The 24,124-nt window shown below is 43.9% G+C and overlaps 1 protein-coding gene across 3 annotated transcripts in view; it reads right to left on the bottom strand.

The window, feature by feature from the left end:
- bcas3 (BCAS3 microtubule associated cell migration factor) overlaps nucleotides 1-16,342 on the bottom strand; it is a 472,230-nt gene extending 455,888 nt beyond the window's left edge. For all 3 annotated transcript variants that reach the window (XM_083637179.1, XM_083637180.1, XM_083637178.1), the window contains exons 1-4: nucleotides 16,267-16,342; nucleotides 15,821-15,875; nucleotides 15,536-15,611; nucleotides 9,228-9,334 (exon numbers count right to left, since the gene is read on the bottom strand). In XM_083637179.1, coding sequence (XP_083493305.1) covers nucleotides 9,228-9,334; nucleotides 15,536-15,611; nucleotides 15,821-15,875; nucleotides 16,267-16,337 — 309 coding nt within the window. In that variant the 5' untranslated portion in view covers nucleotides 16,338-16,342. The remainder of the gene's footprint in view (nucleotides 1-9,227; nucleotides 9,335-15,535; nucleotides 15,612-15,820; nucleotides 15,876-16,266) is intronic.
- Between the last annotated feature and the right edge of the window lie 7,782 nt (nucleotides 16,343-24,124).

Here is a 24,124-nt window from a genome sequence, read left to right on the forward strand (position 1 = left end):
CTGAGATTGATCAGAAGCGCAGTGCCGCTGATATGTACGAGCTTTAACCCATTGATACCTGATGCAGCATTTGTGTGTGTATCCCTTTAAGACCGCGAACCGTGTGACGCGGTTCGCGGTCTTAAACGGATAGACACACAAATGAGGGATATACACGCAAACGCTGCATCAGGTATCAATGGGTTAAACAACGCTCATGCATGGACACTAACAACACGTTGGCACATTACAGGGGATTTGAAAAGGTCGGTGCACTTCGCCTCTTTATTACAGTGGCAAACACAAGTCGAAAGCTCTTTAATGGACGCCCGCTTTAGGCTTCACGAACAACAAGGCATGCTGGGATATTAGGTCAGTGGCCTGTGTGGCTCTGGGCAGTGTGTCTGGCGTGTGTAATGGCGCATTGTTTTTAAGCGCTGAATGGCCCACTTTTGCTATTCTTTTATGCGTTAAATTACAGTGAAACATTAAGCATTATCACATTACCGGTGCCTTAGTTAATCCCTGTGTTTTAAGTCTTTAAACCCATCGGAGGGGATGATCGCTCTTTTGCGCAATTAGTAGCCTTTTCAAAGTGGCGGATTTGGAGCCCGTGTTTTTATTGAAAGTGCTCGAGGCCGGGGCGGTGCTAGATTAACATGGGACACACTATATAGCAGGTTAAAGGAGCAGTGGCACTAGGAGTAAAAGCAGGGGCGGATTCCTATACAGGACAAATGGAGCTGCTGGGGGGGGGGTGGGGTGGGGGGGAATAATGGAATTTACCGGATTGAACTGAGAAGAGGGGGGTGGGGCCGAGGTTAATGCGTTGGGTTATTGTGCATTACCCCAGCGCTCATCCTCGCCTTACACGGCTCTGCTGTGTGACATCCAGGACCCCATCAACAACATTCCCGCCATTACATTAGCGGCCCCCGCGTACGCAATATGCCAAATTGCTTTTCAAAGTTCTCTTCTCTCCATATACACACGTATTTGTTTCATTTGTGGGCAGGATGCTTTTGTGGAATCATAGTTCTCAGTGTGTGTTTTTTTTTTACCTCCAGTCATTGTGTTTTAATCTCTCTCAAATGTAATGCCATAAGCTGTGAACTGATGATATCTAGGCCATATTCGCAAGTGAGTATATTCGCTAACATAGGACGCCGCCCTGCTGGACATATTGGAGGGTTGGATGGAGCAGGTCAACTACTTAAAGTTTACAGAATGAAGTGCTTTGAGATGCTAAAATAACAGGTGCTTGCTTATTGCTGCACAAAAAGGGTACGGCTGTGCAAGGCCTTGGACTCAGGCAGGACTATTGTTGCTGCTGAGCTGCAGATAGCCATTAACTCGTTTTTAAAGACCGCCTAAAGTCAAAAATCTGTTTTTCTTCTTGTTCCTTCAGGTGGATGTTTGAGCTTCACTGTGCAGAATGATCTCTGTGCAGAGTTTGACACTAGAAGACTGTTTTCACATCTGTCTGTTGAAAGTGGAAAGTTTCACTGAAAAATCCTATTTGATTTTTAAGCATGATTTGTGACATCACAAATATTTTAGAAGCCAATCCCTGTCCAATACTCAAACTTACACAAATATGACGTGGAAACCCGAAGTCTCCAGTGCACATACTGTACACCGAGAATGGACTTTACAGTGAAGTAGGAAACACCTCGTGTCCAGCAAGAAAACTTTTGAGACTAAATATATTAGCATAATTCATACATAGACTATGGGATTTTTTTTTGAGAGAGGAGTAGATGACGTCATTTTAAGGATTTAACAATTTACCTTTTTTGTGGGAAAAACAATATCAGACAAATGATTATTCAAAGTACGGTAGAGTATTTTACATACATCTTAAAATATAGTTAACTGCTTGTTAAGTTTAAAAAGCACCATTTACTGATCATATGCATTCAACATGTTCAATTCCTCAGCCATTTTGTCATTTTTCTGTATGTTCTATGTAGCATTCAGTTCTACTTTCAAAAAGGTTTGTGGGAACGGTCAGCTGTTTTAATTTCCTCTTAAATTGGCCATTCAAATTTCTTCACCACAAAAGTCACTTGTGTGCTTGCATGAAAACACTAAGGGTGACATGCAGGAATGGTTAAGTCCTTTCATGTGGTCCGTTATAATGAAGCTGTAGCCTATTTCCATTTGCTTATTTGTTCCAAACGTTATGGCCTATAGGCCTATGATGCCAATCATTTCCAGCTCTGGATTTGAAAGAGGTGTGAGGCAGGCATGAAGCAAAGGTCTTCATCGTCTTCATCACATAATTGTTGTGGAGGCGTTCAGGTACTTGTGTGTGAAATCGTGACACGCCCGGTCTCTTTGTTATCCCTATAGGATCTGGAGCAGGGCCTATTCAACTGCATTGTTCAGGGGGCCACATTGTGTCAGAAAGCTAAGGGCCCGCCGGGGGCCAGACATTTCCCTGAGCTATTATTATCATCATCATCAGCGCCACCACATCTTAAAATGTTTGATTTGACTACATTGCAAAAGTTGCCTAATCATAGCCTCATGGTCCATGTTTTGATTTAGATTTTTTTTTGTAATTCTATTTTCTTTTCAGAAATCCACAGATGAAAAACGGAAACAGGACTTGATTGTCATCTGCGTCATCGAGAGAGGGGTAGAGAGAGAGGATAGAGATGGGCAGAGAGACAGATAGAGAGAGAGAGAGAGAGGTGACAGACAGAGAGAGGGAGAGAGAGAGAGAGAGAAGATCCCCCCCCCCCTCTCCCCAGAACTGGTCCGCAGGCAGGTGTGACTTGATCGGCGGGCCGGATTTAGCCCCCGGGCCGCCAGTTGAATAGGCCTGATCTAGAGATATTCACACTTTTGGACACTAATGCCATTCATTGTCTGATGCTAACAGGGGTGAAATGATGAGATGAGATTAAGCGGGGTTTGATCACTGTAGGCCATTACTACTAGCTGTCAGTTACAAGAACGTGCCTTGAATCGTCCCGTTGCTGCACTCAAAATCATTGAACTGATCACTGAAATTATGGCAATATTATAACATGCAATTTTTGTTGTAAATCTGACCAATGTGTACCCTTGTGCACAATGAACAATTTAATACTGTAAAACATTCAGCTACTGACAGTATAGGTGGGCCCTTTTGACAGCAACCGTTTTGAAGTGGTAAAGCAGGAAGTAAAGCGGGTGTAACCAAAAACATTAATGAGGGCCCGCCCTGGCACTGGAACACCTAAATGGAATGGAATGGAACCATCATTAGAAATCCCTAGTAGAAGAGCTAGATACAGTATGTCTCCACTGACAGTAGCCTCAGTGGACCAGAATTCACTGCAGCCACAAGACAGGTTCTGTTTTGAGCAGGGGACACACAAGGGAGCTCATGCTTTTCCTCAACTGGTAAAACGATCAGCCCTTGCAAGGGCCCGGGTTCGAATCCGACCACATTTAGCCTGGGAGACATCGAGACCCAGACATCTGAACACCTTATCGATTGGCTGGTGTATTATATACGTGATCAGACCCAGTTGTGAGGATAATACCTGCTTTACCTTAAATGAATATCGTTTGGCTGAGAGGGATTCACTCCTTCACATGTGAACACACGTTCCCGTCCGGTGAACTCCCCCAAACTCTTTCATTAAAATGTAATGGGTCCAGACTCTGGAGTGTTCCTGCACGTTGGACCAGATTGACAGCAGCACTGCAGGCAGGGGTCACGGCCGGTTCTCCTGCTGTCTGCCACTCACGTCGTTATTCAGTCTCATTTTGGAGATTAAGTTTTATCATACTTTTTACTTCCCAGAATGTGTTATGGCGACGATAAAAATGTAGAAATATGCACGTAGCTTGGTTGTAAATCACGGCCTCCTATCTCCGCCTGTGTTGTGGACAGTGAGGCGTTCAGGCCCAACACTGTGCGGCACATATGATACACATCACGCTGTAGCACCAAGAAACATGTCAAACACCAAGTAAACTAACCAACACTTCATCAGAACTCCTGCTGATCCATTTGACCCGCAAAGTGGTGCGGGCCCCGTTTGTGTATCACAGAGACCAACTGCTAGATATTCTCCCGCATGGGCCTCTTTCATATCAGCCATTTTGTGTCTAAAAGGCAGGGTAAACACAGGCGCAACCAAAACATTAATGAGGGGCCCCGGCACTGGAACACCTAAATGGATTTGGAAGCTGGAACCCCTCATTAAAGGCCGGCTTTACCGTGGGGAATATGAATATATATTAAATCTCACGCCCCTAAGGTTTTCGAATCCGTTGAAATTTTTGAAATTGGTTGTTTCCCGCCAGAGATATCACCAGAAATCCACTCTGTGTGGAGGGGGGGGGTGGTGGAGGGGAGGGGCGGGTGCGGGGACCCGAAATACTACATTTCCCACAATGCACTGGGCTCGCGTGGCCTTCGTTTTCATGCCCACCCCTCAGGCATTTGGCTGATATCAAACTCCAGTAGGTGGCGGTAATGCACATATATGTTTGCCAACCGCCATAAAACTCAAAGAAGAAGAAGAAGAAGAAGGCTTCGACAATAAAAGATACAAAGAAGAAGAAATAAATCGAAAATAAAATTGCCTCCAAATTGCACCAAATGTAAACGGTAGTATATATGTCGGGAGATGTCTTCATAAAAAAATTTTCATGCATTTTAAGGCATTTTCGTAGGAGTTACGCGCATCTGATGTTGTAACTATTTTCTGTAAAAATGTGTAAAAATGGGTACATTGCTCAGCATTGATTTCGTTACTTCAACTCACCTACTACTAGATGTAAAATTTGACGAGCTTTCCAATGCCGCCAGTCCCGTGTCTTCTGGTGCTTCCGTTCCAGAGATATGGTCTCTTGGCAAGGAGCTATGGAAAGCTAACCTAGCTACAGTATGCTATGCGGGTGGACAAGATGGCTGCCTTTTGCTTTTCGTCGAGAGCTCTGAAGGGGCGTGGAGGACCTCTAGAGGCGGGACCATGCTCACAAGACTTGTAGTTCATAGGCGCTCGAGTTCCGCAAGCGGGGAGGGAAGCTGGGTGACGCGTAACGCGTCATCCGGCTTCCCTAAAAATGTGAGAGATGCCTGATAGGTCAGGCAGTGAAGCTCCAATTTCAAAATATTTCAACGGATTCTAAAACCTTAGGGGCGTGAGATTGATATATATTCATATTCCCCACGGTAAAGCCGTCCTTTAACGTTTTGGTCGTACCTGTGCTTACCCTGCCTTTTAGACACAAAATGGCTGCTGTGAAAAAGATCAATTATCTGGGCCTGTTGTTGCACCGGCTTTGATAATAGCGTCGTCTCCGTCGCCACCCGCCACCGTCAGAGGGCCCTCTTCAAAGCAGGTCATTTCCTCACAACACATAGTCAGACAAACAATGAGCTGTTATCGGGCCGTGGCGGGTGACACCTCTCCAGTCTTAGGGGACGGTAATCTACGCTGCCCAAACAGCATCCGTACAGCCAAGGCAGTCGCTGCCTCCATTTGTGGAGCGCGTGCGTTCTTCCTGCTCGGCGGGGCCATTACGCAGGGTGTTGGCTTAGCAACTGTCACAAACACTTCACAGCCACTCAAGAGCGAGAGAGCGCGGCACCTTCCAACGCTTACTTAAAGCCCTGTGGAAAAAAAAAAAAAAAAAACGTAGCCCCCAGAAACATGTTGTAAACGTCCAAAACGCAAAGGAAAACAGGGAGAGAGACGAGAGAGTGTGTGATAAGGCTGTGGTGTGAAGGAGAATCCGTGTCAAGTGAAGCCTCACCATCACCAAGCTGATATTTTTACTGGCTAAAGGACGACTGCGATCCTCTCCTCCGCCATAATAACAACTGCGATGGAAAAGCGCGGCTAGAAACAGCCGAGTGGGTCACTCGGCGCCGCCACATCACACCGTGGTCAGCCGGCGTCTTGTGCGTCTCGCTCACGTGCGCGCGTGAAGGGAAGGAGTGTGTCCTTTTTCCCCCTGTGGCCTATGGATGTTTATAAAGGGACTGATTAAGGACTTTGCAGTGTTTAGATCTCACAGGATGTATGTGAAGTTTGCATGTTTCACTGACAGGACCGACATGAAAGGCGATACTCCGTAAGCGAGAGCCTGGCAACGCTGTGGCTCATTCATTACGCTACGTACGAGCTGACAAAATCCTCTAATGATTTTCCAGGACTGACTTAAAAAAAAAAAAAAAAAAAAAAATCTAGATGTCTTTCCTGCATTTCTAGGGAAACTGTTTTGAGATTAAATAAAATTGGCCCAGTCATAAGAAGGTCTTGCAAAAGAATGCAAGTTCAACATACATGGTTGCAAAAAATAAAGATTGAATAATGAGGGAAGCACTTATTTTCTGCAATGATAAAGCAAAGATTAGGCTCTTGCTAAATGTTTTAGTTCATATGTATTTCATTGAATTTAATTTAATCTGTCTGGTAAACATATGACCTGTAAATGACAGAGGTCATGCCAACTCAAATCATACCTTCCACACTATCCAAACAAATTAAAAGAGCTCCATCTTGTGGCCACATCAGTTTCTTCACTGACAGGAGGAGAGCAGTGCAGCTGGACTGGTGGAATATATGCTGAATGTATTATTATGGACATACATACATACATACATACATGTATGCATGCATGCATGTATGTATGTATGCATGTCTGTACTGTACGCATGTAAGTCATGAAGAAAAATCATGATTATTTTTTAACATCTAGCTTTTGATTGCACTGCTTTGAAATGCACTCATCTTTCCCTTAAACGTGTCGATTTTAATTTAGAGCAAGTGACAGATGACTGCTCTCGAAGGAAGAATCCTATGATGGAGGAGCCCACTAAGAACAAGGGTTCTCAAAATACATTATTACATATTCAAACAATGCATAAACAGCTGTAAATGTCAAATATATGCACCAGAGAAGTCCATACGTACATACGTACGTCTAATTTTAGCCTAGACGTCCATAACCATGTATAGATCTTTCAAACAGCCGGGCTAGTCATGGTCAAATTGCTCAGTGGAGCGTTTGCCTCAGGTGTGTGATACTAGATCAAAAGAAACTAACAAGGACTTGCACAGTGATGGTAAAGGAATTAATCCCAAAGAGGCCAGCTGATGCACTAAAGTGCTGACATTTATTTACAGAAGGTGCAAAAGTGATTAAAAGAAAATGCAAAAATAAAAGCTACAACATCTTACGTCTTTTTCAATTGCCCTCTTTTGCACCCCCCCCCCCCCCCTCAGTTCTTGTTGGATTTACTTTTTGTTTTTCCCTTCTTTCTTTTTTATATAGTAGATCATTTACATTTGATTGTAATTCATTTTCACCACTCAACAGCATATGAAAACAATGTTTTCCTGTTATTGAAGGCCGAGTAGTACTACTGTATGAATCATGAATCAAATAAAGAGTATAGCCTGGTCAACAATGACACCTAGTGGCCATAAGCTTATATGAACAAAACCAGCAACATAAGCTAAAGCACTGGTTCTTGGTGGGCCCGCCGTGCTGCTTTTCCTTCTAGACATCTAATCAGTGACTGGCACCTGATGTCAGGTGAATACAGGTTACCTGCCTGGGAGGATAGAAGGCCACCAGTGTTCTGGGTCTCTCTCCACAACGACTATTAGGAACCACTGGGCTCAACCATGCACAGCTGGGACACTGACTATATCAGTGTCAAATAAGTTATAGTAAGTACCATTTATACTAGTTCTAGATACTCCATGCTGCATATTTCATTATTTTACTTGACAATGCGAAAGTAAATGCAATGCAGAACTCGATTTTGATTAAATAATGGATTTTATTTATTTGTTTGTGTGTGTTCACGCACAGCGATTGTGTTATATGGATTTACAAACTTCACTTGAGTTTCAACTGGCATCGGGGTGAGTAGGTAATCTGTCAATTTAAATTTTTAGGTGAACTATTATTTTAAAGCCTAAGCTGCATTGTTTTTCATTTGAATGAATCAATTGATTTATCATCAAGTTTAGCTATTACTGTATATGTCAGGTGTATTGTAGACAACATGGTTAACTGTGAAAATAACAAAGTATTCAATCTTGGGTGGACTATATTAACCTGAAATTAAAATGAATATGATGCATTTTATGGTATGTGACTTTTCTTTTTGACCTAAGTATATTTTTAGCTGTGACCAGCAGCCAGCAGGTGAGCCACCCCAGCCCCAGGTCAGAAGACTTCAGAGTTTAATGTCAGAATTTTTAGGAAAAAAGTCAGCATACTGTTACATGTGACTGGTGATGTCACTGATTACTGATGATATTATCGATACCGAAATTTGAATGTCTGGGGTGGGTTAGGGTTAGTAATATAATAGATTAGAATAGATTAGAATAATAGAAAAGGCTAAACGCCAACAAAAAAGATTGAAGCTGAGTATTTCATTTGATAAAAAGATGTTATTGATTACATCCTTTTTTCAATACAGTTGGACTTTTGAACATTACAGTGCTCTGGGGTTATTGGAAATGTTTGGATGACACGAGTGGCACATGGTCATTGTAGGGCTTTACAAAATATAATATTTAGCCATAGGCTACGTGTTTTTGAGTGATGAATATGTGGCTGCATATGCCTAGATGTCAGTCAGAATATGGTCTAATAATAATTAGCCAGATTTAATAATGCACCGTGAGTCCACGCTGACTCAAGCTTGCGTGTACGAGAGGGGACCTGATGTGAAATTTGATGGTAGCCTCCACTCACGTCCAGATTGATAAACGCAGAGCTTTGCGTGGAAATGACTGTATGCCCAGTTTTCTGTCCTACGTTCGTTTAATAAACGAGGGCTATTGTGTTCAAAATACCTCCTCCGGTTGATTTTGGGGTTGACTTTTGGAGAGTCGACTGGCCTAGCCTGGTTAAAACCATCCTGATTCACTCTACGTATCAGTCTGACAGACAACTCCTTCAGCCAATCAGCATCGCCAAATCCAGTCCTTCAGCCAATCAGCGTCAGATCCAGTCAAATCCAAATCCACTCGGAAGAACGACGAACATGTCTTTTTTCTGTTGAGAAACTCCACTGGTACATAGTCATGTCCTTGCTTAAATGTCCTTGTTTTGTAGAATGAAACAAAATGTGAGTTGGTTTACCAGGCTACTACTGGCCTGTCAGTTGGGACAATGGGGTCCAGGTGAAAAATGGAGAAATGTATGCTTTTAAGTTTTAAGTGAGTGTGGCCACAGTGTGTTCAGGTCCATCAGGCGTGTCAACTCACCGATATGCTCCAGATCTGCATCCCGTCAGAGTAGCCAATGATCAGGCAGAGGGGAGGGTCGGTCGTGCCGCTGTGCATCTCCATGAACTCTGGGTTGCGGGCCGTGTCTGGTCCAAACAGAGAAGTAAGACAGATGTTTAACCATCCTGTACTATGACCTGCAACTAACCATTATTTTCATTATCGATTCATCTGGTGATTATTTTCTCGACTAACTTATTAGTCATTAGTCTATAAAATGTCACAAAATGGTGAAAAATGTCTATCACTTTTTCCCCAAAGCCCCAAATGTCTCCTTTTTTCCTGACCAATAGTCCACAACCCAAAGATAATCAGTTTACAGTCATAGAAGACTAAAGAAACCTTTAAGAAGCTGGAACGAGATCATTTTAGTATTTTTGTCTTTAAAAAATTGTCTATTAACTCATTCACCGCCAAAGACGTCTTTGACGTGTTATCAGCAATGGCCTTCCCCGCCAAGGACGTGTTTGACGTGTTTTTGTTTTTATTGGTGCAGCGCCTGCAGCAAACACTTGCCCAGCCTGTCACACAGACACAGGTCCCTGCCTTCAAAGGGTAGCCGACAGCACGCGATCAAACACATACCGCAGCTGTTGTTTTGAAATTGAGCGAGAGGAAAAGCAGCAAAACGGGTAACGCTTCCTTGTGCAGACAGGAGAAACTACATTGAAACGCCCTCGGCGCGCTGCACGAGCTGGAGTCGCCTTCCTCTGTGCCAGCCATGAGAAAACGGGAGAAAGTAATCAAGAGATGTGTTTGATCATCGGAGGAATGAGGAAATGATCGATCAGTTTGCGAGGGCGGTGAGGACGTGTTGAATAGCCGAGGGGAAAACGGGAACGATCAAATAGCAGAGTTGATATGACAGGGACGAGGACGAGGACCAGAACAAATCAAAAATAAACACAGGAACAGCTAGGCAGCAGCGGGCAGAAGGCACTCACAGCAGCCCGCTGTCCTTCTCAAGAGCTCTTCAGTTGGTTCATGAAATCGCTGGGCTGCGTGCCCTCCAGTGTTGCTCCTGGCCAATCCCAGCGCCACAGGGCGTGGTTATTGCTTATCCTATGTTGGGTTAGAAATCTAAAAGGGGGATCGTGTGTGTGTGTGTGCGTGTGTGTGTGTGTGTGTGTGTGTGTGTGTCTGTCTGTCTGTCTGTCTGTCTGTCGGTGTGTCTGTCTGTCTGTCTGTCTGTCTGCACACTCACACCGAGTAAACTGTATTGTTGAATGTAAAAAAAAAGCACTTCATGTGTGTATATATATATATATATATATTTTTTTTTTTTGTCATTTGTGTCCTAACGAATAATATTTACATGTCTGATGTCAATACAGTTCAAAATAAAAGAATTGAGAGTGAGTTATGCCTGAGATTGTGCCCTTTTACAAAAATGCTTTTTTCTCCCTTTTCTCTTCACAGACAGGCTTTTTTGGTGAACATGGGGTGTATAAAAAGGGTTATAAGTAGAGTACAGAACATGCTAAAAGCTAACTTTCTTTTTGGGGATGAAAGTAGAGACTTAGATCTTCATTTCGAGGTATTGGACATCACTGTAGTCCTAGTACAGAATTTACTGTGGGTCTTGAAAGATGACCAAACATTATGGAAATACTTGGCCTGTGCCAAAAATGCCAGTCAGATATTGGCAGTGAATGAGTTAATCGGTCATAAAAAAAGTGATTGGTGATCAATTTTATGGTGATCGACTAATCGACCAATCGTTGCAGATCTACCTACAACCTGCAAAGATGTTCATGTCTCGAACCCCAAAATGGATCCACATTAGGCCGTGATCACACAGGACACACATTTTTTCATTACATTATATAAGTGAAATTTCTTTCAACAGAAATCATCCCTCAACTTAGTTCCTCTGTTCACTGAATAAAAACATCATCCGTCTGATTCACCTCGGGCATGACAAGAAGTAAAGCTGTGACATGTCAAGTAACATTTCCTGGTTGTCCGACATGCAAAACTCTACAGATAAGCAAGGTTCCAGCAGCCTCACAGACTCAACAACTGTCAGACCCAATTCAAGATCTGGCGCACGAAATGCAGACATCTGTGATACAGCAGAACTCTGGACGCTATAGATAGAACATCTGTGATACAGCAGAACTCTGGACGCTATAGAACATCTGTGATACAGCAGAACTCTGGACGCTATAGGGAAATGAACGATCACATGGCTGACAAAGAGCCCAAAGGCCCTTCGTGTTACATTGAAAGACAGTGGCTGTGTCATAATATCTTTGTGAGGGGCCACTTTAACACACTTGACTTGGCTCCAGAAAGTAATCAAATCAAGCCACAGTCAAATATGGGGCAATGTCATTTCACTTGACTCTCAAAATGATATTGGTTTTTTCATCATAGACTGTAGAATGAATATGGACGTAGCTACCGGGACGTCACCCACTGGTTTGAGAACCATTTTGAAACCTGTCAGTACCAGATCCGTTCAGGTACTTTTCTTTTTCTCCCCAATTGTACTAAGCCAAGTCATTGCTCCACCCCCCTCTGTCGATGTGGGGAGAGCCATAGACTAGCACAGGGGTCCCCAATTACTTTCCAGCAAGGGCCACATTTTGCTGAGGGCCGAGGGCTGGGGGCCGAACAGCACGCCGGCTTTGGTCGCCGGTGAAAAACTTGGGCATTTGAAGCCAGGTTTATAGGAATAACTCATTTTAAATTAACAGTTGTGATGATGTGATTATTCAGTCTTAACCACCAATATTTGATCCTTTTCCTCACTCACTCCTATGTCACCACCTGCTCTCCCTGCAGGGCTTGAAATTTACTTTTTTGACGACCTGCCAATATGGCTGCTAGATTTTAAAGTTACCAGCCAATTAGAATTTCCACCAGCCAAAATGCTTTTCTTGAAATAAACCAAAATATGAGTGGGTTAATTTAAGCATAAGTATCAGTAAGTGGCCCGGGATTCGCAAAGCCTGTGTTGAGGGTCACACAAGAACAAAAATGCACTCTGGAAGCTAAATAAATCCAAAACCAACGAGTTCATTATTTAAATTTTTACTTCAAACTTCCTCAATGTAGAACAGTAATTTATTACACGTGAGATTACTTTTAGCCCTTTAGTCATCAAGATTATTGAAAAATATTCCATATCCCAGACTGAAATGTTATAACAGAAGTAGAGTATTATGGCCAGAATGACATGAACATTGGACTCTTATTCAGCGTTGAACAGTAATTTCTTACATTTCATTTGGCCTGATCTCATCAACATTAGGTGAAAAGGCAGCAGGAGAGCAGCACGTGTCTATTCATTACACGTTACGTTTAAGTTGCACTGTAAAAAGACAGAGGAGAGGAGGCGAGCTGAGAGATGAGACACACTGCTCACTGCTCTGCACCAGTGTTTGTTTAGAGGGGCAGGGGCTCATAGCCAGGTCAATATGGAGAGCAGCGCCTATCTTGCATGTTGCGTTCAGGTGCACTGTAAAAAAACATAATCAAGCGATTCCAGCGCAGGCAACATAGGGGGCGCTTGCGGGCCGCTATTTGGGGGACCCTGGACTAGCACATGCTTCCTCCGATACATGTGACTGGCCAGCCGCTTCTTTTCACCTGACAGCGAGCGGTTTCACCGGCAGGACGTAGCGCATGGGAGGAACACGCTAGTCCCCAAGTTCCCCACCCAACCCGAACAGGCGCCCCGACCGACCAGAGGAGGCACTAGTGCCCCGTCCAGGACACATACCCCATCGGCTTCCCACCCACAGACACGGCCAATTGTGTCCGGGGGAACGTCTGACCAAGCCAGAAGTATCGCTGCCGGGGATTGAACCAGGGTCTCTGCAGTTGTAGGTGAGAGCTTTTACCTCGGCACTACCCAGACACCCCAGAGTGGCCTTTTATTGTGACCAACCCAATGTAGGATGGATGGATGACATGCAGCAAAGGGCAGACTCACCACTAAGGTCTGCTTTCTCAAATCAAGCTGTCCGACAGGGACAGATTCACCACTGAGGTCTGCTTTCTCAAATCAAGCTGTCCGACAGGGACAGATTCACCACTGAGGTCTGCATTCTCAAATCAAGCTGTCCGACGGGGACAGATTCACCACTAAGGTCTGCTTTCTCAAATCAAGCTGTCCGACAGGGACAGATTCACCACTGAGGTCTGCTTTCTCAAATCAAGCTGTCCGACGGGGACAGATTCACCACTGAGGTCTGCTTTCTCAAATCAAGCTGTCCGACAGGGACAGATTCACCACTAAGGTCTGCTTTCTCAAATCAAGCTGTCTGACGGGGACAGATTCACCACTAAGGTCTGCTTTCTCAAATCAAGCTGTCTGACGGGGACAGATTCACCACTAAGGTCTGCTTTCTCAAATCAAGCTGTCCGACAGGGACAGATTCACCACTGAGGTCTGCATTCTCAAATCAAGCTGTCCGACAGGGACAGATTCACCACTGAGGTCTGCATTCTCAAATCAAGCTGTCTGACGGGGACAGATTCACCACTAAGGTCTGCTTTCTCAAATCAAGCTGTCCGACAGGGACAGATTCACCACTGAGGTCTGCTTTCTCAAATCAAGCTGTCCGACAGGGACAGATTCACCACTAAGGTCTGCTTTCTCAAATCAAGCTGTCTGACGGGGACAGATTCACCACTAAGGTCTGCTTTCTCAAATCAAGCTGTCTGACGGGGACAGATTCACCACTAAGGTCTGCTTTCTCAAATCAAGCTGTCCGACAGGGACAGATTCACCACTGAGGTCTGCATTCTCAAATCAAGCTGTCCGACAGGGACAGATTCACCACTGAGGTCTGCATTCTCAAATCAAGCTGTCTGACGGGGACAGATTCACCACTAAGGTCTGCTTTCTCAAATCAAGCTGTCCGACGGGGACAGAAGGCCAGAAATCCTTACGGACTTCTACAGAGGCACCATTGAAAGCCTGCTGACTGGCTGCTTCACCACCTGGTACGGGAACTGTACCACCATGGACCGCAGGGCGCTACGGAGAGTGAGACGCGCGGCCCAGCGCGTAACAGGATGTGAGTTGCCAGAACTGCATGAACTGTATAAACAGCGGTGCCTCAGGAGGTCCCTGAAAATCATCAAAGACACAAACCATCCCCACAACAGCCTGTTCTCCCTGTTACCCTCAGGGAGAAGATACAGGGTTCCAAAAGCACGCACAAATCGCTTGAGGAACAGTTTCTTCCCGCAGGCCACGAGACTCCTTAACATACACAAATAGTGAAGTAGCCGTACTGTACCGTACTGTAGCTGCTACCATTACGTACTGTATGTCTAATGTTTAAGTGTATGTTTAATAAGGAATATGCTATTTGCACCTGTATGTCAAATACGCCGAATTTAAAACGCTGAGTTTAATTGTATGTTTAATAAGGAATATGCTATTGGCACCTGTATGTCAAATACGCCGAATTTAAAATGTTTAAGCACGTTTAAAGTATGCACACGACATGTGCACCTATGTGCAGTGAATATGCCACTGTCTCTGACTTGTCTTATCACTATACTGCCTTATTGCTTGTTGTGTCTCTTGTTGTTTTTGCACTCCAATGCCCTGTTATATTTGTACTATGTTGTAAACGGAGTTCACAGCACAAGAATTTCACACGTGGTACTTGTACCATGGAGTGACAATAAAAATCTTGAATCTTGAATCTTGAAGAATCACCACTGAGGTCTGCTTTCTCCAATCAAGCTGTCCGACAGGGACAGATTCACCACTGAGGTCTGCATTCTCAAATCAAGCTGTCCGACAGGGACAGACTCACCACTGAGGTCTGCTTTCTCCAATCAAGCTGTCCGACAGGGACAGATTCACCACTGAGGTCTGCATTCTCAAATCAAGCTGTCCGACAGGGACAGATTCACCACTTAGGTCTGCATTCTCAAATCAAGCTGTCCGACAAGGACAGATTCACCACTGAGGTCTGCATTCTCAAATCAAGCTGTCCGACAGGGACAGACTCACCACTGAGGTCTGCATTCTAAAATCAAGCTGTCCGACAGGGACAGATTCACCACTGAGGTCTGCTTTCTCAAATCAAGCTGTCCGACAGGGACAGATTCACCACTGAGGTCTGCATTCTCAAATCAAGCTGTCCGACAGGGACAGATTCACCACTGAGGTCTGCATTCTCAAATCAAGCTGTCCGACAGGGACAGATTCACCACTTAGGTCTGCATTCTCAAAATCAAGCTGTCCGACAGGGACAGATTCACCACTGAGGTCTGCTTTCTAAAATCAAGCTGTCCGACAGGGACAGACTTACCATTGATGTCTGCTTTCTCAAATCGGACCCAAATGATTTTCTCTTTTTCGTCAGTGGGAGGAGCCCCAGTATACGCCTGTCATTAGAGAAAGACAGAAAATAAAGTTGGTGATAAAAACAACAACTGGGCTCAACAGACGCAGGTAAAAATGTACATAGCATTTTAGCTGGGGTATAAAGGGGTATAAAGGGTCTTCCATCCTAATGAAAGCCACTACTCTTTAGTCAGATATCAGTTATACAAGAAAATAGTAGTTGAGTGATTAGATGACAGAGAAAGGTTACCTGGGGCACAACATCTTGCAAGAAAGTCACCACACTTTCCATGTACGACTGCTCCCTGAGGGGCAAAAACAAAGCTTGTTATGAATAATAATAATAATGCACTGACTAGTTACATCTCACCTCTCACCTGAATGCTTATTTTAGATTGCTATTTTTAGATCGCTATCTGTGGTTGACTGATATCATATCATATGATGGCTATCAAGTTTCTGTAGCCTGAAACATGCGAGACAGAATAGTAATAATAAACTGCATATATAAAGAACTTATCTAAAGCATTTTCAATGGGCTTTTTCAACAGGCAGGGTGTTCCACGGTCTTTGGGATCAGGGACATGGACTGATGGACATACTGTAAAGATCTAGGCTACATTGTGATTGACTGAAATCATTATCAATCATATTCTGAGGATTTCATAATGAAATCAATGAGATTGTTGTCCTTACGTGGCAGCTTGTGCTCGCACCACAACCCCTCCAGCACAGCGACTTGGTCTGCGCGGAGAGTCAGACGCCATTTTGTCTCCCGGGTTCTTCTCCTGCAGTGGTAGAAAGAGACATGAGATTATACAGTATATTCTTAATAGGTGAGTAATGATTTTATCAAAGGACCAATCAAGTTTCACCAAACATCTCTTGGGTTTAATACTCTGAAGCAACTCCAAAATAGTAGAACACTGTGAGAAATACTCCTCGAATTTGTGCATGACTTTCCATTGGAGATATATGATCATCCATACAATAACATATGACAATCTTTATGAAATGTGATTGTGTTTGCGGATGCCAAACCCTTTTAATTTCCGACATGAAGTTATGTGACGTCAACTCGGAGCTTTCAGAAAACGTCCACTTCCCAAGTTGTGAATACCACAGGAGGGGGGGGGGGGGGGGGGGGGGGTCATATGGACTCTTCCCATGAACATGGTAAACAACACAACCTCATTTGAAGGCAGAATTATTGTAACCAGCCCAATGCACACCCGTGCAATAATCATGCTGTTTCATCAGCATCTTGATATCCCACACCTGTCAGGTGGATCAAGGGTGTCACGTAACGTGAAAGGTGGTGGGGACATAACCGACCTAGGCACTATGCCCTCCGCCTATCATGTACATGGTTTCCAATGTCGTAACCATTTCATAACCATGTTGTAACCACAACCTCACAAGTTCCATTTGAAGTCAGCATAGCACTTTGGAGAGAATGAAGACGGCTTATGTTACTGAAATGAACATTCAATTCAGGGGCAACAGACCTGGTGGACACTCCTGCAGTCAGCATGTCAATTGCACACTGATGCTCCCTCAAAACTTGCGACATCTGTGACATTGTGTTGTGATAAAACTGCACATTTCAGAGTGGCCTTTTACTGAGGCACCCAAGGCACACCTGTGCAATAATCATCCTGTTCAATCAGCATCGATAAGCCACACCTGTCAGGTGGATGGATTATCTTGGCAAAGGAGAAGTGCTCAGAACAACATTTGAGAGAAATAAGCCTTTTGTCTGCATAGAAAAAGTCTTAGTTAGATCTTGTATTTCAACTCGTAAAAATGGGCGCAAAAACAAAATAGTTGCGTTTATAATTTTGTTCGGTATAATAAGCAGTGTTGAGAGTAACACACTACTTTTTGCAGTAACTAAGCTGTTGCCATGTTACAAATACTCTGTAGCTGTTGGGGGGGAAATAAAGTGTTGTCAAGATCTCTTGTATTTTGAGATATATAATTTGGATGATTATTAAAGTCACACCAAATGACAAGAAGAAGAAGCAGAGTTTCATTGGGTTCTATCCACACAGGAGTGAACTGTGTGTACCAGGGCTGCTGACCAAATTGGCAAACAGTGTATTGATTTTGGAGATCTGCTCCAAGTCCAAATGAACCTCACACTACTCAGATGGCCAAACGCTTAGACAACGATATCAACAACAACACACGCTTAGACAACGATATCAACAACAACACACGCTTAGACAACTATATCAACAACAACAGAGAGCCAAATATGGGCTACATGTTATCATAACTACCGTTAGCCTGCCTGGAGTGATGCAAGTGCGCTCCTCTTGCAAAGCAGGAGGACTAAAACGCTGGGCTGTAGTCCCAGCTACGCATACACACACAACACGTATTCTAGCTTGCACAACCAGCCTACACGTTAACATTTCTGGCAACTGTGAAGCTGAGCCTGGTGACGCGAGGTTATTGTCAAGCCAAAACAATACACAGCTGTTATGGCTAACGGATAAAGTTGCTTACGCTAGATAGATGGGGAGCCCTAGCTAGCTAGCTAGCCAGTTAGCATTAGCTGACCAAACTCCCTTGCTGTGCTAACTAAATGACACCGTTTCAACCCTGAAACAACAGTTACCTTTGTCATATTTTATAGAGATAGTATCTTTAAGAGAAGACATACGAACCGAGGTGTTGTACGTTAATAGTCACCTAGCTTGTGGACTTGTTTGGGAGATTGGAGGAGCTCTCTGTAGAAACGTCAAAATAGACCGAGAGGTTTGCGGAACTGTTTTGTTTAATTGAAACCCAATCAGAAAACACAGGCAGTTTCACACAGCCAATCAGCGGACAGCAGGGGCGGGTCTTAAAAATGCTTAACCTATCAGAAAAAGGACCGACACATGACTTTGACAGGATAAAATGTAGTCCGTCTGTTCACAACGTTGTGTTTTTATTGTAGCTTTACCGTTATGAGAGAAGAGACTGTCATTACGTTTGGTGAACAGCAACCGACCAAAAAAAGATAATAGCCCATGTGTTTACAATGTGGTCTCGCGGGATAGCATTGTTTGGTGGTTTGTTTACAAATGTGACCTCGCGAGATGATGGTACAAGCCACGAGTGTCAAAGGAGAAGCTTCTTGTTTGGGCGTTTTTAGTCTTCAAAATAAAAGCGCACTAAATTTATTTGTACTTGTCAAACCCAAAGATAACCATGTGCGCCTCCCATATGGCTGCTATATTACCCTGTGTGCACATTGGTGCCATACCTGGTAGGCTACCTACAGAACACGACTAGCCTACTAGAAAATGAACTGCAAATGAGGTAGGCTACATTAGAATAAACTGGACACTGCACAGGTCACTCACCATGCTATTACATGTATGACTCAAATCTCAGACCTGTACAATGCCCCACAGCCAGGGTAGGTAGCCTAGTTCTCAAACTTCTTCATGTCAAGGGGACCGCTAAACTGACACAAATTAGACCACACACCCCCATTTGATCTGATTTTGTCCCCGGGTCCCCCATCTGATACGATTTTTGCTTTTAGATGTTTTATATGAAACCCTTGAGTCATCATGACTAAATAATCATTCTGTCATTGCATGGAATGGACTTATGCATGGATGGAATTATAGTGGAAAAAATTATTCCTCTTTTTCCCCAGACCCCACTGTATAACCACTGTATTAACACTGCACACAAATTTGGAACACATAAAAGTCGTCTTTTTCACACTGAATTCTCTATTTTGTGAAATGTGCAACTTCATCAGTGGGATTTTACAGTAATGTAGAATCACCAGCTCAAATTCCCACCAACTGCCTTATGGTTGGGTATGCATCAGACAGTTTTTGGGTCTGGATCGAGGCAACAAGGAAGTGTGTGAAGTGATGTCACTCAACTGGAAATGATGTCACGCAATTGCTCGACTGATGTCATCAGGCAGTTGTGATGTCATCAATGATGTCACTCGAACAATTGTGTTGGCAATTGTCTTCTTTTTATTTAGTTAAAATTGGTTAAGTGGTGTCTGTATGTCTGAACCGCTTACTTCAGCACCTAGAAAAGTGCACTCACATCTCCGCCCGCTATCACCAATGATGACATTATCATCAATTATGACATCATCATTGTTGACATCATCGTCTTCAATGATGACATCATCAAAACCTTCAACAGTGGCATCATCACTGTGGCATCATAACCCTCAACAGTGACATCATGTCAAGATCATCATCAGTGACAGGAACGTTTCCTATATAGTTCAGGAGGAAACGTGTGTGAAAATGAAAATGTCTAAAGTCCAGAAGCTGAGAGCGGTGGTGAAGCAGGGCCTAACTGCGGCTGTTGAAGACATATTTGGACTGTTTGAAAGAACGATAGCAGAGTATGAGGAGGAAGCTGCTCATTCAAGAGAGGAGATCGACCGGCAAGGAAAACTCCTGGATGCTGTGCGGTTACACAGAGAAGCCTTGCTTCCAGATCTCCAGCAGCTGTTGGTGATTAAAGAAGAGGTTCCCGCTGAGCAGCAGGAGTGGAGCTCCACTCTATACCAGGAGGATCCAGAGTCTCCACACATTAAAGAGGAACAGGAGGAACTCTGGACCAGTCAGGAGGGAGAGCAACTTCAAGGGCTGGGGGAGGCTGATATCACCAAGTTCCCATTCACTGTGAAGAGTGAAGATGATGAAGAGAAACCTCAGTCCTCACAGCTTCATCAAAGCCAAACTGAGGAGACCAGAGAGGCAGAGTCTCTGGCCAGCAGCTCAACTGAACAGATGGAAACAGAAGCTGGTGGAGAGGACTGTGGAGTATCAGAACCAGCCAGGAACTTAGATCCAACTAGTAGTTTACAACTGGCTAGTGATGACAAGACTTCAGATTCTCTTGAACCTGAGACTGAAGACAGTGATGAAGAATGGATGGAAACTAGTGAACCTCATTCGGGTTTAGACTCACAGAGAAACAGTGAAGTTCTGGGGAAGAAACACTTGAGTTGCACGATAGTCCACACAGGTGAGAAACCATTTCATTGCTCAATCTGTGGTAAAGGTTTTGGTCGAAAAGGACACTTGAAGACACACATGATAGTCCACACAGGTGAGACACGATTCCTTTGCTCAGTCTGTGGTAAAGGTTTTGGTCAAAACATACAGTTGAAGAGACACATGATAGTCCACCACACAGGTGAGACAATTTAATTGCTCAGTCTGTGGCAAAGGTTTTGGTCTTAAAGCAACCTTGAAAAGACACATTGTAGAAAATGCTCCATAATGGCCCACCATCAGGCCTGTTCTTGGGGCAATTGACGCCCACCAACCAAGGCGCCAACGACGCAACATCATCGATGATGATGTCAGAGTTTCCCCTGTGAGGTCATCAGCGATGTCAGATGGTCTAGGCAGACTGTGATGGCAGACGTGACTTTGTGAGGTCATCGATGATGTCATACCTCCCCGGACGTTGTGACATCACCAACGATGTCATACCTCGAATGTGGGGGGATTATAAAGGTGTTGTTCTGCTATGATACTGTATGTATGGTCCTGTTCCCCTTTCTGCAATCTGTAAGCTCTGTACGTTGCTTCTGCCTTACTTTCTGCCTGTGATACTTCATTAAAGCTTGAAAGACATCTCTGTGGTTCTAATCGATCACTGCCCGTGAGCCCTTACCTAAGATCCAGGAAACTTCACACAAGGCAAGCACACAAACTTCCTTACACTTGGGTTTCCCACTTGTATGTGAAAACACCTCGACCCCCAGGTGCATGCACACACACACACACACACACACACACACACACACTTTAGACTGATGAGTGATCTTCCATGATCAGTAAACTGAACCGTGTGTCTTCTCATCTCCAACTGCATCACGGTGAGTTCACTGTTAGAGCTGTATGCTAAGGGGAAACCTCCCATTCTGAAACTTCAAGCCAATGCGGAAGTCCGTTAAGCCTGGATTATTTCGAATGACCAGCAAGCGCTCCACTGGCTCCAAAAATAAGTCTGATTGTATAGAAGTGTGTGTACAGTGTGTGTGTGTGTGACTAACCATCAGTGACATTGATGAGCAGCATGCCTCGACAAAAGTTGCACTTTTATCTACTTGAGGCGCCCAGAGCACCCCGCCCAAAAACACTAGCCGTCTAGAGTGCTTAAACGCCAGCTGCGGTGCTGTAGAGCAGGGCCCAACCTTTTTTGTGCCAAGGACCGGTAGATACATGGAAAAAAAAGTTGCGGACCGGTTGTCAATTTTAATGGTTTTAGTTACATATATATTTACTCACCAGGTGGCGAGAAAGGGCAATTAACAGTTTAAGGGTTTAAGGGTAAATAACAGTCTTTTCATCTGTCAATAAAGACACTTTCACAATTATGCACAGTGATTTGATTTCAGCCTATATAATTTCTAAAAGTAGGTATTAATGATCAACATTTAGGCATTGCTGCTTTTCTGTATTAATGTCTTGTGTAAGGAAGTTGTGTTGAGTTTCTCTGTATCCAGGTAAGAGCTCACCACAGGTGATCGATCAGAACCACAGAGATATCTTTCGAGCTTTATTGAAATATCAGGCAGAAGATAGGAGCAAGGCAGAATCAACATACAGGGAGAGGTAAAGGTAAAGTCCCACTGATTGTCACACACCTGAGTGTGCGAAATTTGTTCTCCGCATTTGACCCATCCCCTGTGGGAGCGGTGAGCGGCAGCAGTGCCGCGCTCAGGAATCCTATGGTGATCTAACTCCCCAATTCCAACCCTTTCATGCTAAGTGCCAAGCAGGGAGGCAAATGGGTCCCATTTTTATAGTCTTTGGTATGACTCGGCCGGGGATCGAACTCACAACCTCCCAGTCTCAGGGTGTACACTCAAACCACAAGGCCACTGAGCTGGTTAGCATAGCATAGCATAGTAGAACCAGAGGTGATTTTAGGCTTTCCAAACAGGGGTTGCACCACCAAGGTAATAGGACTCCGACTGGGGGGTATGTAGGGGGGGGGGCTGTGCTCCCCCTGGACAAAGACATTTTGTAAATTTTAAAGTAAAATGCATTAATCTGGTGCACTCTGAGAGCAAAATGAAGAGGCTAGTAGATATGATATAACTTGTCACAGAACATCAATTTTGGTTTATTTGGTAAAAGTGGAACTGTATTCCTTCTGGTTTTCTTCATTGTGGAAAGATGATTTTGTGGAAAGTATTCACTAGTCTATAGTGAATGCTGCTATTAACTTGTGTTTACTGTTGCTACTAAACCAACATCAGGACATCCAAGCAAGTTCTGACAGAGAGCAATGCCATTGGACCCATTGGGCAAATACATTTGCATATCCCCCAGCATTGTTACTTCCAAACTTTTGACCACAAAGTAAAGTAACCACATTAAATAAGTGGTGAGTGGAAATAATCATTAGCCTATAGTCTTAGGTAAATATGCAGTTTTGGAACATTCAATAAAGACAAATAAAAAATAGACTATGACTCGACACCCTAAGTCATACACACATGTTATGAGAGTGGTATATATACCCCTCACACTAATTTCTGTTTTAGTGCAATGGACAAACAACCATGTCCAACCCTGTCCATGTCCAACCCTGTATGCAGCTACAGAGCGCAATCGCCTATGAGTAGAACATCGCTTTTATACCCTGGCCTAAACCAGTGATACTCATGGCGCGTGATGGAATTGCAAAAAAAATAAAAAAAGGAAAAAAAATATATATATATATAAATATATATATTTTTTTACAGTGCACCTGAACGCAACATGCAAGATACCCGCTGAATAAGTGTCCAAATGTTCATGTCATTCTGGCCAATACTCCACTTCTGTTATAGCATTTCACTCTGGAATATGGAATATCTTCCAATACTCTATGATTTAGCTGCTAAATTGTCAAATACTGACGTCTGCTTGCTACCCAGGCACTGATGTATGTACTTAACCTAACTAACTTAACTAACTATCCGGTATGCACAACATTGTCAGACTAAACTCCAGGTGACACCCCAAAAACCTACAATCCGCTACAGAAAAATGTATATGGTTTGTTTATTAACTGGCCCCTGGCCTTCTATCATTTCACGAAAGTGGCCCCCGGGCAAAGCAAGTTGAGTATCCCTGTCCTACACATTCGAGGTATTGATGACCTCGCAGGGTTGCAATCTTATATTCTATTGTATTCTAAAGTATTTTTTTCTATATATTGTATTCTCCATTCACTTTCCTGTCCCCGGTGCACAGAATCCTGCTTTAGGCCTGCTTTTCAAAAGTGCAAAGCGCTAAAAGTAGGCCACGTCGGAAGATGGCTGGAAGATAGCAGTACGCCGGTATTTAGCGCCGACACGCCCACTTTGGCGCATTCAGGGACTCCGCCACGCCCATTCGGCCTAAAGCGCATTTGGCAGCCTAAAGCCTATTGCTATCTTGCCGAAACAGGCGCAAGGCACGTTTTTTTGCGGTTAAGGCCCGTAATAGCGCCGATGGCCTGTGGGAGAATAGAGCCCAAATAGACTCACTCCACTTTACAGGTCCGTTACAATGTAACTACA

Source organism: Poromitra crassiceps (genome assembly GCF_964638095.1).
Source record: "Poromitra crassiceps genome assembly, chromosome: 5".
Classification (NCBI taxonomy): domain Eukaryota; kingdom Metazoa; phylum Chordata; class Actinopteri; order Beryciformes; family Melamphaidae; genus Poromitra; species Poromitra crassiceps.